Below are 20,965 nucleotides of genomic sequence, written 5' to 3'. Positions count from 1 at the left end.
TATGAACTTTATATGGTACATTAAACAAGATAAAGCTTAAAAATCAGGTTGCAGACACATTGTAGAGGAGTAAGGGAAGACATTCAAGGCTTTGGAGCACTGGAATAAGAGCAGCAGAGCTTTGGGAAGGTCAGTTTAGCAACAGGGAGTGTGATGGATTTGTTCAAGGAAGAAGGCGGCAATGGGATTCCCTCTTGATGTTTACCACACTTGTCCAAGCAAGAGTCAATGACAAATTAACCAGGATGATGGCTTTTAGGAACGAACAGAAGAGAGGGTGTATATAACCAGGGAACATCAAAGAGGCCTGTGAGGTTTTTAGACCTAGAAGAAAGTGATGAACTGAATCAATAAAGAGGAACGTACTTGAGGACAGGAAGAGAAGTTTGGGATAAAATGCAAGGCGGTGACTCTAGGAGAGTCATTGAGATGGCCTGTGAGATGGTAGCAGACATACCGAACTGTAAGTGATAAGTGGCACTAGATGAGTTGATAGAATCTTTGAGGCAGAGGTATGGACAAAAATATAAGGGGATTAATAAACTGTACAGGAAGCCTATGTTCAGTAGAAAGACAAGAAATGGCGGGCCAACCTGAAAGACAATAATAATGCCGAACACAGAAAAGATACATTGTGATCTAGGTATGTCTTACCATTTTACATATTTTAATCTATGAATATAGATTGGCTTGGAAGGTAAGAACATGAGTAATAAAAGAGAACCCTAGTTCTAAAAAAGATGTTCTGGTTAATTGCCTTTGGGATGGGTGATGGAGATGACAGAGTATAACTGAATATCCAGGCTTCTGAGATCTCTAACAGTCCTGTCTCACCCTGTGCTTGAACCAGAGTTCTATTTCATGTTCTATTGGCATCTCAGGAAAAAGGAGTAGGAATCAAATGATAAAATTGCTCTGAAGTCCATCAGCCTAGTATTTGAAGATGTGATACCCTCATGTGAAAAATTTTTCAGTAATTAAAAACATGTGAAACGTGCAAACATGTGAAAAGATATTTTGCCATTGACCTTAAGGACAGGAATAAACATTTACATTCACACACACACACACACACACACACACACACACACGTGTGTGTGTGTGTGTGTGTATATATATATATATATATATATATATATATATATGGTAAATAACTATTTTACTCAAATTAATGGCAGATCTGGAATCTGAATACAGATCTGTTTAATTCCAAAGCTGATTACTATGATGTATCGATGCTTTTATCATCTCCATTTACGGTTCTTAAAATTAAGTCATGATCTCAAAGCATGGAGTTTTTTAGTTCAACCACAGCTATTAAATTATTCATTAGTTTCACATTTTCATAATATAGTTTTAATTTGAAACTACAATGTCTGATGAAATGTTTAGCTCTTCCAAAGTTCTTTTGACATTATAGGGAATATAAAACATTTTATCTTTTTTTCATTTGATTGTTCTTCATCATTCAGTCAACATGAGACAAGAAGCACGTTTTAAATGTTTCTAACAAAAAAGAAGACAGATATTCAAAGAAATGGAAATACCAATTATCTGTCTTATCACTACATATTACACAAAAGTGTCAATTTATCACACTGTACCCCATAAATATGTGCAATTATTTTATGTGAATTAAAATTAAAATTCTTTAAAAGTTTATTGTAGAAAAAAATGAAAGATAGAAACAATACAGAATTTCAAAAAAATAGTGGGAAATTAACATTAGTTAGGATATTGTATATTGTGATTTTAGAAGTAGCTGTTTGGGTGAAAGCATTGGGAGAATTCATTTCTCTGTGTTTCTCTATGTATTCAAAACTGAAATATTCTTGCATATCCTCATAAATACTTGTTTTCATTTGAGTTCAATGTAATGTTGTACGAAGTCACATCACTAACCATGAACTGTTAGAAAGGTGCTTAGTAGTACCAATTTAATCGACAGAGTAAGACTTGTATGACCCAGTGTTCATGTGACAGTGCAGAGTTAGCAGTATACAGTGGGGCAAAGACCTGGGTAAGGAGGAGAAACTGATCTATTGGAAGAGCAGCACTCAACAGGGGAATTGCGATGCAATGTCATTCTCTCCCCCAGTCTTCAAACCTGTGGGAGACAGATACTTCCTCACTTCTAGGAGACACCTCAGGTGAGTCCCAGACCTCTGCTTCAGTCACAGTCTCATTTGGAGAATATAAGTGGTCGCTTTCTTTTAATATAATACCCTGAATGGAAACCTATACCCAAGTTATCTCTCTTCCCCTCCACATCCCCACTAGACCTTGTCTCATCCCTGCAACCCTGCAGTGCAGAGAATATGGCATTTTTTTCTCTCTTCCATTGCAGCTCCTACTGTGATGGTAAGAGTTCCATATCCTTCCTGGCCTAGTCCAGAGGAACAAGGGATTAGGAGAGCAACCAGTCTTACTTGACATAAGGCGGCCAGGACTCTTGATACTGGACATGTTTTCCTTAGAAGGCTCCAAGGGCTTCTTCAAAGCAAAGCTTCAGAGCAGCTCTTTGGATGTGGGCAGTGTGGCTCTTATGTTTACACACTAAACATTCTGCCACACATTCCTGCCCTCCTGAGTTGTGTGGTCCTATAGTTCACCAGTGGTGCTTTGTTCTGTTTTCTCTGTGCCCGTCACTTTGTTCTGAGTTGGAAAACGTTGTGTGTCTCCTTTAAAATTACATTGATTCAGCCTTCTTCCAAGAGCCATCTGCTCTGGGGAAACTTGCACCACTGTGCTCTGGGATGAACATGCAACCTGCTCCTGGTTCAGATTTCCTTTTTTTGCTCGGGCAGCCCAGGCTACAATTCTGAGGCACACTGAACTACCCTAGGAGGCCCCACTGAAGCCCATTTCACTTGAAAGAGGAGGTGAAACACTATGGCACACTAAAAGCTCTCCACAACCTTTACATTCTTCTACAACCTCTTCCTCTACATACAGAAATAAAAGGAAGGCAATTGCTGAGTTGTCTTAACTAATCTCCTAATCTTCTAACAGGTCCTGATTAGGCCAATTATCCCTTTGATAGACGTAGAGTAACCTGGTACCTATGCTTGTTATCAAATTTTGAGAATTGGGCTAGAATAGAGACAGAAAGGAACCCATTTTTGCACTCTTGACAATTATAAAAATTTATTTTGTTGTAAATACTGATAATCATTTGGTAGGCCACTGTGACTGGCTTGTGAAATCCTGGTTAAAGAGTACTATTCCACCTAATGTTAAAAATCTATAGAAACTCTATCCCTATTTTTATGTCTTCTTGCAATGAATTTGCCTTACATATATTTTACCTTCTTGTTTCCAAAGACTTGTATTTTCCAGTCACCTCCAGCTTTCTTTGATCTTGGCCGTCACTGGCAGTTCCTAACCTACAGTCAACACATTTTATCATTAACCTCAAACCCACTCCACTCTTCCTAGCATTCAGCTAAGGAACTGGGCCTTAGTTCCATATTAAGAAAATTGGACAAGAGCCTGTAGTCAATACTGTCTTAGTACAAACATTTTCTACTTCTTCATACATTAGGGGTACAATAGTGAATCTATCAACTCAAAAGCACAATAAAAAGCTAACAAAAAAACCCTTTCTGATTCCGTCTGCATTTAGCTACCATACTGCTTCTTCATTGTCTTTGCAGTGGAAGGTCTCAAAAGTTATCTGGACTCATTGCTGTCACTGTGCTTTCTGCCTTGTTGCCAACTTTGTATCCCCTCTTTTTCAAGGAAATAGTAACCACCAATGACCTTGAGGTTGCTAAGGTCATTGGAGATCATCAGCCTTTGTTTTACATTATCATTGTGCAACACTCAGCAAAGTCGATTACTCCGTCTGTTTTAAAGGAAGGAAAGGGAAAAGAACATTGTACCTTTCACTTGCTTCTTGAGTCTCTCTGCTTTGGTCCTCCTCACTGTTAGCTCCTACTCATCTTTCACTTTCCCTTTCCCTGTAAACTCTACCTGTAGGGAGTTAAAGAACATAACATCAGTTTTTCTAAGCAGAAAACGTTCTGTACAGAAACTTAGCCAGAGCCTACTTCAAATAATTTCAAGTAGGAAAAAAAAAAGTACAATAAACTGACAAACCAAAAGTCATCAACTAAATTTATAAAGTGTATCTAACCCACATTAAAATTGCTACACTATAAATGTTTTACAAATCTTTCATAGTAAATAATACCTGTCAAAAAATATTCAGGCAAATTTTATAATAAATGTTAAATGGTTTTTGGTAATGTGTTTACTTACCAAGTAAGGTAGGCACTTGTAACTTGGCAAAAATTGATAAGGAGGAAAGATTAAAACTGGTTTTGTCTTTGCTCTGAAAACTGATTGTAGTGATAGTATGGGTGATGAATGGGCAATTTCAGGAATTATCAGATTCAAAGTAACTGGCCAAGATTCTCTGCCATTTGGTATTTGCAGACATCTTTAGAGTGAAAACTTGAAAAACTACTTAATGTTGGGACAAAAAAATGCAAAATGAGGTTTTAATTACAATTTTGTCATATTTTTCACAGAGCTGAAAGGAATGTGTCTTTCAAATGCAAAGTCTGCCGCTCTGTGTCCCCACATTTCAGAATAAAGCTGACCATTGCTCTAAGGAGGAATCTGTTAGACCTCTAAGAACTAACAGCAGCTAAGACACTCATTGTCTTTTTGATGACTGGCTGTCAGTGAAATACCTACACTTGATTCTAATAATCAATCAACTGACCCTCCCATTGGACTACATCCTTAACCTGGTTTTTAGTTTTTTGTTTTTTGGGTTTTTTGGTGGTGGGGAACAAGTCTGCTCTAAGTCATTAAACAGCCCCATTTGTGCTTAAATCTGTAATCTTCTTGCATTTATTTTAGATGATATACCATACTTTTTAAATAGTAAGTGTTAGGGACATAAATATTATTTTTATATTGGGTGACACTTAAAATACATTGAAGAATATGTATATATTGTAAAATACAATTTTAAAAAAACAAGAGGGACTTTAGTGGGAAATATTTATTTATTAGGAAGATTTGGAATAAGGTATACCTGCATATTCTAAATCAAACTACTTCTTTAAACATAACACCACCCTCAGCTTTTCCAAGAGCCTGTTTCCTCAGTCTGGATAATCCACACATCCTTGTAACTGCTCTCCTTTCTTATGCCCTGTGCCCTTCAACAAATGATCAACACAGAAGCCTAAGTCATCCTTTTGAAGTGTAAATCATAGTATGTTCCTTCCCTGCTCAAAATTCCTTATTGACTCTGTTTATTCAGAGTAATAGTCTTCATCCTTTAAAGACTCTGATTACCATGGTATCATTCTGCCACTCATCACTCTGCAGAACCTTCAGTGGCCTCTGCTAACCGTGAATGACTCAAACACACCTTTGCTCAAAGCGTGCACTCTTTCCTACATTATCTATAGTCCCTCCTCCTCCTTTCCCGTTAAAGGCACTCCCTTACATAATGTATTAACAACAATAGCCTTCACTCCCCCACTCTCTTTCTCTTTATCCTTTATTGTTGTCAACCTCAATCCTCACCTGATAAATACATACATACGAAGGGTGTATTAGTCAGCTGCTCATTGCTACAGTGGATACCTGACATGAGATACTTAGGAAATAAAGAGAGGTTTATTTTGATTCATGGGTGTGGAATTCAAAGTCTAAGTTTAAGAGACCCATGGTATGGGATGCCTATGACAGTGGCTATTATGGTGTGAATGTGACATAGCAAGTTGTCACATCTTGAGCAGAGAAGCAGAGAAAGAGAATGAGACCAAGGCCCTGCAATCCCCTTTAAGGCCACAAGTTCAATGGCCTTTAAGGGGACCTCCCAGTAGACAAAACCTCTTAGGCAACCTCTTAAACTGTGCGTTAACCTCTTAAGCCACCTAGGTACCGCTTCCTTCAGTAGCAACCACTTAGAAACCGTAGGAGGACCTTATGGGGATACTAATCAATATCTTAGCAAGGAACCTTATAACTTCTCAGCCCACAGGAGTATGGTGAGACTGAAAGATGCTCTGTTTATATCTATCTGCTATTGCAAGTTCATCCTTTGTCCCTTCCTATGAAACAGAGCTCTAGAAGGGAACTATTTCATGTTTTACTCATGGTTATACAAGATTTTCACAGTTTCTGAGTCCTGGGAAGTAAAAATAATTGATTAAATGAATTAATAAATCAATGAATAAGCATCTTATTTTGTCTCTTCTAAGTAGAATTAAAAAGAATAATTTCAACTTTTCGCCAAGGAGCATCCTTCATCTCCAGTTGTCCACACTTTCCACAGAGGAAATTCAGTATAGATTTTCCCCAGGTAATGCAAACTGGTAGTTTGTACACAAAAATAAAGCTGCCAATCTTAATCTAAAGGAATTTAACTGTGACATCCTACTGTAGGATGTTAACCTAATACACACCCATCCTGTTAAGTAGGTAAATTGTGGCTTCACAGAAGAAAGTTCTGAAAAACATAAAGTCTTTTGTTGCATTATTTAGTAAAGGAAAGTGTAACTCTCATGAGAAAGTGTTATTTTTCAGTTGCTGAGTTCTCTCGTGATGTTATATTGCATATGTTAAATCCTTTATTCCTCATCTCAGTTGCTGAACTGAAAATAGTTTGACATTTAGTGATCCTTTGTCACTATGCAACAATTGCACAAAGCTATCTGCTTTGCTTTATGAGGCACCAAACCCTAACCTGCTTATTCTGGGTCAATGATGATGGAAGAAATGACTAGATAAATTCTAAATGAACATAGTTCAAATGAGATCACCTTGTCAGTTAACGTATTCTATTTAGGCACAGAAATTTAAAACTAATGTTGAAATGCCTAAGTACATTTGTAGAAGATTTTAAAAGAATCATATTTTTACTACCAGGCCTGGATTTAAAATGAATATCTGATTCAATTAGTAGTAGAAGTTCCTTAACCTTTACTGAACTTTGGGCAGCAGTAAGCACAAATCATTACCATTTCCTTCTCTGATGCCTGCAGTATTTAAAACCTAATAGGACATTTTTATAACCAAAGACATTTAAAAAAGACAGAACAACACGAGTAAACAAGAAAAATCATCCTAAATACAGTTTCTTCTACAAAATGTTTTAATCTTAATAAAAGAAACATTTTGGTAGTACCATCTCAGCAACTAGCCTTTACCTCACTGTGAAACAGGTCTGCAATCTTACTGTGAGTGTGCGTGTTAGGCTCCTGGAGTCTTTGAGATGTCATTTGCAGAAGCAGTTTAAAGCACCAAACAGATGGAGTACAACAAGGTGCATTCATTTAAAAATGCACACAAATACATGAGAGCATCTGCCCAATTTTGTGGAAATCTTTCTGAAGCCCCATAAATCTTCTCTCTTGTATTTGAATAGAATACATTTAAATTTTGAATATTCTACTAAGTAAAAAATTGCTTTTCAAAAAATGTTTATAGGATTTTATGAGTGGCCTGATATTGAATAAGAATAATTGAAAAGATTATTCTCCAGTCATTAAGTTTAAGGAGAAGATTTGGAGATTTTTTAATTTTTAGTGAAAAGTGATAATATGAGTTATGCAATAATTCTAACTTACACAAGCACAGATTATAATAATTTATTTTCTGCAGTTTTCCCATTACTTCAGTAGTAAAATTATTCTCTTATGAAACCATAATCATAGTTGTTTGTATTAATCTTTTTCTTTGTATTGCTATTTCCAATTCACGCAAAGATTTTTAACATGGAAATATTAAATTGCAATGAAAGGACTCTTCTAACTTAGCATGTGAACAATGGTAAAGAGACAAAAGAAAATGGAGATGATTATGTAATTATTATATATGTGTGTGTTTTTATGAGGTTAGAGTACATTTCATATAAATATAAAACAAGTTTTAAAGAACCAGTAAAATACTGATATAAATTGATGTTTGTGACTTTCTTAACACACTCATAATCAAAAACCACATTTACATCATCAGTATTTTTATACTTATTTGATTAAGTCATATATAATACTTAATATGTATCAAGCATCATAGTAAATACTTTTCCCATATTAACTCACTTAATCCTCATAAAAACCCTTTGAGAAAGGTATTATTATTTCCATTTTATATATTAAAAGTCAATGCATAGAATGTTAAATAATGTGTGTTAAATGGTGTCTCAACTATTTAAATCTAGGCACTACTGCAACTACTACCCTGGTCTTCCTCTTGAGAACCATCTACCTCAAGTGGTTTATGACTTCTCTGTCATAAAACCAATCAAAAATTCCCAGATGCCTCCATAACTTTTGCCAAACATCTCTCCATAAAGGTTTCATTTCTTTATATTTTTCTTCACACCGTCTCTTACTCCCTGTTGCTGTTGGTCTCAATAAAAGTAAAGATCTCCTACAGCACTGACAAAGCAATTGGTGAGATCTCAGGTAGTCAGATTACTGCACAGAGAAATCAAAGCAATTGTAAAACTTTTGAAGCATATCATTGTAACTATAAACATGGGGACCTTTCTTAGCAAGTCCTCACATGTGTATTAAGAAAAAACCCAGTGAGCAACATCTAGCTCATCATCTATTTCCACATTCCCTGTCTAGAGCAACTTATTTTGGGTTATGCAAAGTATTTCTTCATTCTTTCAAACAAAGCTGCGTCTCATACTTCATATAAGATAGAATGTCAAAGGACTTAGAATTTTACACTATTCCCATAGTAAAATATATGTCAGATTATATCCATAAGAAAAAAGCCCCACTGTTAATCAACAAAAGAAAGAAATGTGTCTTCCTTTTTATTACATTTTTTTGTTATTATTCCAGGATGCTTGCTTTTGTTTCTGACATTATTTCTTGTGAGTTAAGAGACTAAATTGCTTTGAGAAAATATTTGTTGTTCTAAGTGGTTCCAGGGTCATTTTCAGAGATCCAGTTTTAGTGGGAAACAGAATAGGCAATGATTTCAAAAACTGAGTGATAAGATTGGATGCATTTCCTAGCATCTCTACCAGGAACAAATTGATGCAGCCCACTCGGTTTCCATACTATAGAGAATACGACATATACATTTTTTTTCTAACGTTTTTCATTTATTCTCATGTCTTGAGCCTGTGTTTATTTGATTACTTCCCTTTTAAAAATCTTTTCTACTGACTGTAAACCAAAGGATTTTAGTAGGATGCCAAGAAGGCAAAAACAACTTGTTGGTAGTTTCTTGAATACGTTGTATGGCTTTTTATTCAAATATTCTGGCTTTGGATCATCCCTTAAATAATTTTGATACTGCTCTGTTTGCTCTGGAAAAGAACCCTTCAACATTGTAGAATGCTTTGAAAGACTTCTCAGTGTTTATGAATACTGTGAGTTTTCAATAATCCAAAGTGAATAAAATTATGTTTTTCATGTAAACAGAGAAGTTCTGCTAGTAGAAATGGAGAGAAAAGTTGCAAAACATCTTGTTCTCCAAGAAAAGTGGGTTTCCTGCTTCCACTACAGAAAGGTACAGAGCATTTTGCGGAAATAGAATCAAGCCAGGAGGGTTGGAAATTTGACAATTTGAAAAACTTTCAAGTTGAAAACTTTCCCAAAGGAAAAAACTTTCCCAAAGGAAAGAAAGAGAAAGGAAGGGAGAAAAAGAGAGAGAGAGAGAGAGAGAGAGAGAGAGAGAGAGAGAGAGAGAGAAAGAAAAAGAAAGAAAGAAAGAAAAGTTTGTCTGTGGGTTCAGATTCCAAGTGAAAAACATAAAGTATTCCAATTCATCAGTTATTAGGACAATCGTTAGCAATGGTAATATGTAAGAATTCAGTGGTATTGTTAATATTATAGTGGAAAAAGCAGGAAATTCAAAGTGTTTTGTCCAACATATAACCTTTGCCTTGGTTAAAAATTATACCCTGAATAATATGAAATGTACAAAAGGAAGTGCGATTATTCATATGACTACCAAATTTTGATTCCATTTGATTTACCTGTTGTAAAATCCTGGCTGAAGTATTTATATATATATATATATATATATATATATATATATATATGTAATTATTGTGATGGCATTGTCATACCTATAATGAATAACTCGCTATCATTACACAGTACACGTCTAAGTCAAATTTCTCCATGTCTGAAAAGATATTCTGCTGTATTATCAGAATCAAGACTCAAACGTGATTTACCCATGAACTTCTAATGATTTTAAACTATGTAACTCCTCATACCTGTCTTCCCATACATGATCATTTGTGCTATAGATTGTCTTTTATTATTTATCCAGATTTTTGCAATATGAAGTTTATGTTTTCATTTTCCTGTCTTTTAAATTTAAGTTAGCCCTGGAGGACTGAGTCCCTTCATTTTGTGGCAGGACCACTCCACGCTAAACCCCTCAGGAAGCACACGGAGGCTGTCTCTTCCATTTTACAGATACATCTGGTAGTGTTCAGGTGGGGATTCTGAGTCCCCCACAGTCTACTCCATAGGAGACAATTCTTTTGAGCTATTATTTTAGTGGGGGCATCAAACTCAAGATTTTTTAATCCCTTCCATATTCAACAGCTGATGTTTTTCTGCAAGAGGAAAAACAAAACAGATCAAGTGAAGCCATTTGCTTAAAACTTAATGTAGCAAAGGTACAGTATTGTAAAATTATTTCTTTTTAAATGCTTCTTATCAAGAACAGGTAACTACTTAGTTTTTAAAAGTAAAACCATTTAATATTATCCAGCAAGAAAAAAGGAAAAATATTGTAGACAAAGAAAATTAAATTTGACTCTATTCATTTTCTTTATTTCACACTTCTAAATGTAAAAATTATATACGTTAAATATGGTATGTTATTTTAAGGATGGGACCATAATTAATGTAGTTAAAATAAAAATAAACCCAGAAGAAAAATTCCAAACAATCTCATAGGCATCATTTTATAACTAACTGGCAATATTCTCTTAGCGACTAGTTTCACCACTCTCTCCTACTCTAGAATTTTTATACTATAATATTCAATAAAAGAATCCAGGTCCTCATCTCATTTCCTTTTTACAGGAGCTTAAAAGACAAGAATGCCAGAAAATACATTACCTCTTTGTTAATTTTAGAAACTGTGAGAAATGTAAATTTTAACAATAGATACACAGAATTTCGTAGTACATGCTCCATACTCTAAGAAGTAATATTACTAATTTTTGGTGCTAATCTAAGGACCCTGGAGGTTGCTTACTATAGGAATAATCATTAGGATAATTTTGGAGGATGGTTTGGTGTCCATAATCCATTGGGTTTTTTTTTCTCTAAATACTGTTAATAAAACTGTTAATTAATAACTGGCATCCCTGAGTTCCATTTTCACTTTCCCAAAAGAAAGGATACAAAAACTTAAAAAATCTAATTCAAAAGCCAGATCATAAATTTCTTGTGCAATTTTATCAAGATACAAAATAGCTACAACTATTTTTTTAATACTGAATATTAATGTGTTGTGAAAAAAGCATGAACTCCACAAAGCAGATGGATCATCAACAAGGGATTAAACAGCCCTCAAAAGGCTCTCCAAAGAGCCATTAAAAATTGTCAAGGAATCAGAAAATTTCATAGTAAATGACCCAAATGACTATGAGAGATGAAAAATAAGGAAGCTGAAATTGCAAAATAATAATAATACTTTCTACTTACATAATAGCTTTCTTAAGAGATTTCTGAAACACTTTCCAAACATTAATCCAGTAATTTTTGTCATTAGTCTACACAGCACAAGGGGGCCTTTTATATTATTTCTCACTGAGCACTTGGGGAAACTAAGGCTTAGAAAGACAAAGATAGTGTGACTTTAATAGATTTGTCTCTAATGTAGAAAAATGTCAGTTCTGCAGAGAAGCCTTAGGAAAAAAGGTACAGTGCTTCTCATATGTCTTCCTAACAATACTAGGTGGCACTGATTCAAAATTAATTTTATAAGATACTAATTAACACTGATATGAAAATGCTACAAATGTAGATTCATTAATTCATAGACAAACATAACTAAAATGATGCACTAGAAAGAACACATACTCTGCCTATGGAACATATGTGGAACAACAATTTTTAGATGAAATGATAAAGAATTAGGTCCACATAATTTCTTCTGCTAAAGAGTTATATTCCATTCTAAAAAGGCACTTAGAAAAACAGCTGAACAGAATAGCTAAGATAGTACAGCACTAAATGAAAAGTATTGACTAATAATGAAGGACAAACCAGGTAACTAAGACCGAATTTTAGGAAGGAATCACAGCCTTCTGGTAATAAATTCACAGCTTCTTTGACACAACTCACAGTTTAATATAAATAGCAAAGCATCTGAGACTCACAAACTGCTGCTGATGGAAAGAAACCAGGTAAGGAACTCTGTAGGGGAGAACAACATAATGCAATAGCAATGGGAAAACTCTTTTTGTAGTAGAAATCATAGCAATACCACAGCACACAGCACAATGGACAGAACAACCACATAACGAGAGAAGGAGAGTATGCCTCCTACTGCTTGTGAAAAAAGGAACTGGTATGAAGAAAGCAGCTATGTCTTTCAAACCTTATTCCTAAGAGACACATTACTTTATTCCTAGGAAAAAATATTTTATATGTAACATTAATGAATACCATGAACTATGTATTGGAAAGGTTGACCACCTGTTGATGTGAAAATGAGTGTGTGCACGCATGCGAGTGCACATACATGTCTTGAAGTGTGAAGGTGGGTAGAAAAGAAATAATGAAGCTAATAATTATTTAGGAGTTTGATTATGCTTATACTTAAGACCTCAAAATAGCTGGGACACCTAACATTGCCCTGAAAGAATAAATGTCTGAAAGAACTAGATATATCTTAACTAAGGAAGAAGTGATGGTCATGAGTAAATTCTAAGAATCAACAGAACTCAGTATATTGACATAGTTGAGTATTGTTTATATTTTGAACTCTAGACTAAAACTGTATCATCATTTTTGTAAACTTTGGGGCTTCTGAAGATCTGCATCTTTGAAGCCTTGTCAGAAAATAAGATTTTCCTCTAGGAAGGAAAAGTATTGCATAAGATTGGGTTTATTTTCTGATTATGACCCCGTTAAGAAACCTTATATTCATATTCACCCGTATATTTGCACATCTTAGTCTAGTTTAATGAATATAGGTTTGGAGTTCTTTTGCCTTTGGTTTTGGGGTGTGTGTGTGTGTGTGTGTGTGTGTGTTTAACCTTTTTTCAGAGAGTAGAAATTTATTTTCTGATTCAGGCCAGGAGTTTCACATTTCTTCTTTTAATTTTGCAGAACCCTGTTAGCTGCTTTTGGCAGTGAAGTACAGGCTCTAAAGTCAGATCACCTGGCTTAATTGCATACTAATGTGATCATATCAGACTAATGAGAGAATTTAATAATATTAAAAGCAGTAACATTAATAACATTAAAAGCAGTAATATATATCCATACGTACTTTTATATATGTGTATGCATGTGTGTATATGTATATGAATATGTGTATATGTACCTCTTCTGTCTCAAATGCTCAGGTGTGGCCAACCTTCCAGGAGGGGCTGAGGAAACTGTACCTAGTCTAAGCCTTCTAGTCTTCTTCACCTTGCCACCCCGTGGTGATTTCTATAGAGAGTGCTTAGTTAGTTGTGCATCAGCCCAATTATTTAAATACAGCTTGCATCTTTTTTCATTAATGTTTGTAAAATAGTAAAACAGGGAATATAAAAAAGATATTTTATTAGACTTATTCAATAATTTTCCCCCTTATGGCATATTTTAAAACAGTCATCCATAGCACTACATCACAGTATGCAAAGTAATATCTGGTATCTTTCCAAATTCTTTTTGCATTATTGTCTTTCTTTTAACAACAGACTTTCCATCGCTGTTTCAGCCTTTCCTTTTTTTTGTAGGTATTATAACTTCAACAAAATGTCTTCCACCAAATGTAACGGTGAAGATGTCCATGATGGACATCCTGGTTGGTGTTTCTCTATCCCATATTTTTCAATACTTTGGTCTGTTAGCTCTAGTCTAAATTGTAAATGACTTTTTGAACTCTCTTGTTTTGAATAAATAACAAATTAATTCATTATTGTTTGGCCCAACAGGTGCGTAAATATTGTATAATACTATTTTTTTCTTGCTTTTTGGTGACAGGATATCTTGTTGAATGTGGGCAGTCCTGTCCACATCACCCATAGAATTAATATAATCACTAATCATGATCAATTTTTTTTTGTCTTTTTCATTTTTATCAGTACCAGGGATCAAACTCACGACCACACACTTGCAAGGCAGGCGCTTATGCCACTGAGCTAAATCCCCAGTCCCCATAATCAAAATTTTTTAAATTTTGTTTCTTCTTTCTAATTCTATCATTTCCATGTTATGAATAGTTGACAATAAGGAAACATCTTTTCGTCTTCTGTCACAGAGTTTTCCTCTGTGACATGCTAGCGTGTCTACATTTTCCGGTTTTTTTCCTTTGCAAATCTTTTGGTACTTCCTTCCTATTCAGTCTCCGGGTGACAAATGTGTTTATTTTGTATTGTATAAGAATATCACTGGGTTCTTGAGAAGTATAAAATTATACCTAGTTTGCTTATGACAAGACATTTTAGATTGTAGCACAAAATCATAGATTATTTTTCACAAATAAACACAAATCAGTAAAAGAAAACAACCAACATGTATTATGAAATTTCACTGGAAATAAGCATCAAAGGCAAGTAAACATTCTAAATATAAAAATACAGACAATATTCAATGTAAAGCAAATAAACAGATGTATGAGTTTTATGCAAACAAGAACTGACTGGGTGAAATGACACAGGCCTCAGTGATGCTAAACAAATGCACTGCCCAAGGGATGATCAAGGTAAACTGTTAAGTGATTAATACAATCCCCGGGTTCTCCATTCTTGCTTCAGAATGTACATGTAGAAAAACTTAACCAAGAAACAGTTTGAGTTATTTTCAGAGAAAAATAATAGGAGGGAGCAAGGTGGAGAGATATTCTATCTTGGGAAAGCAAAGACTATACTGTCATAATTTAATTTAGCTGTCTTCCATTCTTATGTTGTTATCGTGTGGTCACTTTATGTTTCTTTCCAACAATTCTGCCACTGGGCAGGTAGCGATACCAAGTTAGGCTATGCAGTAGTGGTTTAATGATGGAAAGAGAAGTCTTCCTATTTCCTTTTTGCCTTTCAGGAAGCTATATAAGGCTTGCTCAACTCAATTGCTTGTTGTCATGTTTAAGGTTAAAAAAAAAAGTACAGAAACCAAAATTAAGTAACTAGTTCCATCCCAAAGAGTGGGTTGAGGGTCAGTTCAGATAAAATTGTTCAAGAAAGATGCTTAATGACTGGATCTGAGACAAGAGCTAGAAGCCACCAATCAAAGAGAAGGTGAGTCACACAGCCAAGAGTATTGGCAGGAAATAGCAATAACTTGATTCGTCTGAGCATGTGAGATGGATTTAAAGATACCCCACCCCAAAAAGGTAATGACCTGCCATCAAGGTTTTTATTGTAATCAATCAGCCAAATATTCTAGTAAGCTTTGTTGTGTTGCTGATGTAGAATATAAGCAAATATAACAGTGTGCTATGTGATTTAGGAGAAAGCAAGCTATCATATACCATTATCTTTTCTCTCCTCTCTCATTCTCGGGTAGGAGTTTTTAAAAAGCACTTTGTGGTGCTACAAAAATGATGTGAAAAAAAGCTCTACTTTAATAGCCATTCGTCTTTAGTGGGTCAAGCCCAGGGCCTCAACGGTCCTGTAATGTCAGCACATGGGCCTGTAAAGTATCACAATTCTGATACAGAGTCTAAGTGGGAGGTTAAAGTGGTTGTTATTAGCCAGTTCTTAAATTGCTTGATGGGTAGAATAGCTATGCTTCCTTTGTGGATGATAAGAGACCAACAAAATGCTTTTCTAATATTTTGGCAATATGCTACAGTAACAAATATATTTGAATCATAGCCATCTCTGTCTCTGTCTCTCTGTCTCTGCCTCTCTCTCTTCCCCTTTTCTCTCTCCCCCTCCCCTCTTTCTCTTTCTCACACACACACATTTTAGAGACACGTAAACAACTATAAATAAATGTTTCACTAAACCACGTAGTGCTTTCTCTTATTTTGTGTATACATCCTGACACTTTCTATTCTGTTTAATTAAAAATACTGGTCAAAATTTACTAGCTGATTTTATGAGCCACTTGCAATTTGAGAAATACTTCTCTATCACTGAGGTGATAAAATCCTAGCCACTGCAGGTCTGGGCATGAGAGACAGGAGACAGACAGACAAGAAAAGGGTATTAGGCAATGCCTTCCCTAACTGAAATGCAAACAGTAAATCAAAGTCTGAAAAAAGATGGTGTCTAAGGTTCAACATAATATTTGCAACAGGTTTAAGGAACACTAGAATGAATGTTTGGCAGGAGAGTATATCACGTAGCCATTCTTGAATTCCTTATTCCAAAATAAAATTCTAATTCATAATATACTTAACAAGGTAAGGAATATCTGAGGTATCCACATATCACAGGATAGTAGAATGTGGAAATTTTTTAGGTGTATACTACTAGAGCCAAAAAGAAAGATCAAAGAACAAAGTGTCAGCTCAGACAGAAGAAGAGAAATTTATGAAAATGAAAAATGTTTTGCAAAACAATACTTTTCTCTACCAGAAATCCTCAGAAGGAATTTTATAATATATTGAAAAAATATCTCATACAATAACAATAATGATGATGATTTATAATAAGTAATTACTATAACTGCTAACCAAAAAAAAAAAAAAAATGAAGCAGTCATTTGTTTCTCACAGTCTCAGAAGCAATCTGAAGAAAACATCATTCGTAACCTATCTCTTGTTTTGATGGTCGCCAAAGCAATTAATGCACTTTTATCAGCAATGACAGGACACAATATGTTTTTGAAATTATGTTTGGATCTTTATTCTCTATAAAATGTCATATTATAGCAATTTATCCTTATGGCCTTTTGCATCAATTATTTATAATCAAAGAACGATTAATTCACATGTCTGTGCATCTGTAATAGTACTCTTTCAAAAGGTGGGGAGTGAGAGAAAATCTGTCAATAAAATCACTGGACCTTTTAAGACTGATATAATTTGTGTGGAATCATTGCAATTCTGTTCAAAATGTTGTGATCCTATTGGGTAGGTACAAGAGGGTTGAATTATTCATGTTTTCCTAGTCTATATACATACACACACATGTGCTCACACACATACACACATCGAGTTCTCATTTTTAGGCTGCCTGCATGGATTTTTGAGTCTGGTTCCTTTTGGAGGGATTCAGAGTCCATCAGTAACAAGCTGCATTCTTTGCACATGGATACCAACAGAGGCTTAAAAATAGGAGCCATGTGCACAGAGCTTCTTGTGCCAACCAACAGATTTTATCTGCATCTGCTACATATGGATTGACAGGAGAGGGGCCAAGTATACGTTGGTGTGAAGCAGCTTGCTGCTTCTGTTTTGAGAAAAGCTCATCATTGTACAAGTCCTGAACAAATTAGCCTTCCAATCACAATGCAAGGATATTGAAATAGGGTGAAAAACCTAGATGGTACCAGGCAGTTCCTGCCAAATTAGTAGACGATTAAAGAGAAAGACAAAATCATTTTGAAGACTGATAATTAGTAAGAGTGAAAAGATGTGAGGACATGTTCAGCTCTGTGACTGAACCTCAAATAAAAATATACTTGTTGCCACTAAAAAATAGTTGGAGTCAAAATACCACAAATCTTCAAATTTTTCTTTGATTAGAAACAAAAACGTTTTAGCCAAGGCCTTATAGTCAGTATTGGAAGGAAAGGCTAGGTAATTGTTTGGATGTAGAAGTCATTTCTTAAAATTTGTTGGGTGAGTTATGTATAACCTAGGGGAAAATGAGATTATGAATATTAAGGCTTTATTTATGGTGAAACAGTACTATGAAAGTGCTCTGTAAAATATAAAACCACGTACAGATTTGCTTTTAGTTATTTCACTAGCTGAACATTTTAATGTTTGTTATTACTGTCACCTTATTTAAAAAAGGATAACCTAACTGCTTTCCAAGCACAACAGAATTAAGCAAATATATAAGTTGAAGAGGTTTTGTGGACAGCATGCACATTTCCATACATTCCTGTCTCTCCCAAACAAATGGAAAAATTTGTTCTTTTTGCAAAAGAAAAATAAACAGCATTAAATAAGGGCTGTATCTGATCTACTTCATTTATTTTAGTATTGCCAAAATGTATAACCTTTCACTTTATATATTGTAAGCCTGTATTTCTATTGGAGAACATATGTGCTCCAGAATCTGGGCTTTGTATGGCAGATTCTTCAAAGCTAGCCATCATGCAGCCATGAACAATAAATAACATGAGTATTATTAGGCACCTACAATACGCTAGCATTGTGGTAGGCATTGGGCATGAGACGTTGCCTGCCTTTCCAGAGCATATGTACTTGGAAGGAAATTAAAACAAGAAAGCAGAGCCACCGTCACAGCACATGGAGTTAAGGAAAAAGTACCAGGTGCATGGGTAGCATATGGAAGGAACACAAAGTCTAGACTGCGGTGGTCAGTAAAGGTTTCTTTGAAGATTGACAAGTACACACTTAACCTACCTCATAAATAATAATGGACAGGTAATAAACAAACAAAGAAGACTGGCCCATGTGGAATTGAAGGGCATGTTTGTAATGTGAGCAGGACTTAAGATGATGTCTGTTTTTCTGGTTCGAGGTGGAATTCACAAGGAGTCGTCTGTTTTTCCTCCTCTTGTTTCTCCTCATTTTCCTCTTCCTTTTTCTTCTTTTCCTCTCCTCCTATTCTGTTCTTCTTTATAATCTCAAAGGAATCTGTGAGGAAACTACGAAGGGATATGATGCCTATGAGTCTTCTGTGTTCTCCCATGAACACGACACAAACAGTTTTCTAACTTTCCTGCCCCAGAGTATGTCTCAAGGCTAACAACCTAGAGCTCTCCTCACATTCACACACAGGATGCACCACCACCCTTTTCCTCAAGACGGAGGAAATACCAGTATTTGTAATTAACAACAAAGGTGCACTGTTACTATTATATAACAGCTACTAAGTATCTTAAATGTATTGCCCATTTTAATCCTAGACACTTTGTGCAGATTCCATTCTTATTCCTATTTCACAGAGAAAGTATGGGTAGTTGCATAGCTATCTGAAGCCCATACACTGACAGAGCCAAGTTTCAATTCAAGGCTAACCTTTTAAACACTCCATTGTGTTCCCATGCAACAACATCTAGCTACTGTCATTATTGATGTTATTATTAGGTAAGTTGCCATCTTATTCCTCTATAATTCATTTTGGAAAGCATATAAAGTTTTTATAGTCAAAAACACTAATTAAAAAGACACTGGCATTTCCCAATATTTTCCTTTTGTAAGTTACCTCTTGGGAAAGTAACTAATACTGTAAAGAATAAGGAAGGGAAAAAAATCATCGCTTGTCTGGCTAGGAATACATACTGTGGCCTTAGTTATTAATTAAATGTTTTAAAACATTATTTATCAGTGTGCTTTCTCACTGTCAGAGTGCCTTAGGGCTCTGCACAGCAGGTCTTCCACAGCTTTCAGGGAAGAGCTGCCAAGAGTCTTTGCCCAGTGTTCACGGCTATATTTGTTCATTCTATTACAGTATATATACTTTGCTTCTCTTAATGATTTCACTTTAATCTATGTAGTAAATTAGGCAAAAATGTAGAGATATTTACTGCAGTAGATCACAAAGAAATTGAGGTTATGCAAATTGGAGATTTTCTCTTATTTCTTACAAAAACTAAATATTTATCTGCCTATTTATTAAGAGCCAGCCAAAAGAAAGTTGCAAGTGTGCCATTTACTAACTTTTGTAGTTCATTGGATATTTAAGGTGACAATAACATATATATATATATATATATATATATATATATATATGATTAAACTATGATGATGTGATTAAATATTAACATGAAGACATAATCTCCAAACCCTTCCAAACTTCTGTATACACTCTAATAAGTATTTTTGAGATTGCTTTCCTCTCAAAGTGCCATAATTTAATTTAATTTATTTGCATTATTGGTGTAATAGTAAAGAAAGGAAATATTGGGCCAGTTTTCTTGTAAAATTATAAACTATTGCATTATTAATGAAATTTAACAAAGTGATATTAAAGCCAATCATCTATGTGATTGTGTCAGCTGACAGAAGACAATCTGGATTCTACTCTCACATCAATCCATCTAATAGGAACTAAGGAACTTGAATTAAACAATTTGCAGCCTGTCAAAATTTAGCAAGATCAAGCATTTAGACCAAACTAAAAGTTTTTGGAAAAATTATTATTATACCATTTTTGATAACTGGCAGTTGAATAGAAATAAACTATGATAAGCTCCTTTCTTATGGACTGAAAGCATTTCATTAACAGGAACATATGACAATATCATCAGTGTTCATCCTTTTTATAGTTACATGATTTAAAAAACATTAATAAATGAGGCTCCTCTTTAAGGATTGGCTATTATAAAAGCCAAACAATGACAGACCAAACAAAAGGTTAAAATGAAGTATGCAATGGTTAAACACTGCAGAATTTCACTGTGAATATGCAGATTCTCTATGTTACATTTAGGGGGAATTCAAATCTGAATGTTGGTTTGATACCTAAATTACCATTGAAAGTTCGACTTCAGAAAAGAGAAACTAAGGAAACTTTAAAATGACAAGAATGACCCAAGTCTCTTTTCTTGAGTAGAATGGCATGGTCTTACATTTGTTTTATACCCTACCTTCTACCTGAAGTTCACATGCATTGAGTTAGAATGTAATTTCTGGAACCTTGGAGGTATAAGTGCCTTAAAGTAACGTTAAAGAATGCAGGAAATCCCAAATGATC

At 34.8% G+C, this 20,965-nt stretch overlaps 1 protein-coding gene across 1 annotated transcript in view; it reads right to left on the bottom strand.

Moving 5' to 3' along the window:
* Positions 1-3,830: 3,830 nt before the first annotated feature.
* LOC134476405 (basic proline-rich protein-like) overlaps positions 3,831-20,965 on the bottom strand; it is a 143,668-nt gene continuing 126,533 nt past the window's right edge. Inside the window, exon 4 of the mRNA XM_063250317.1 lies at positions 3,831-3,975. Coding sequence (XP_063106387.1) covers positions 3,937-3,975 — 39 coding nt within the window. The 3' untranslated portion in view covers positions 3,831-3,936. The remainder of the gene's footprint in view (positions 3,976-20,965) is intronic.

The sequence above is a fragment of the Cavia porcellus genome, unplaced genomic scaffold, assembly GCF_034190915.1.
Source record: "Cavia porcellus strain 051 isolate PalLab524CR breed Dunkin Hartley unplaced genomic scaffold, mCavPor4.1 scaffold_1, whole genome shotgun sequence".
In the NCBI taxonomy this organism is placed as follows: Eukaryota; Metazoa; Chordata; class Mammalia; order Rodentia; family Caviidae; genus Cavia; species Cavia porcellus.
This window is presented reverse-complemented; position numbering and strand designations above follow the sequence as displayed.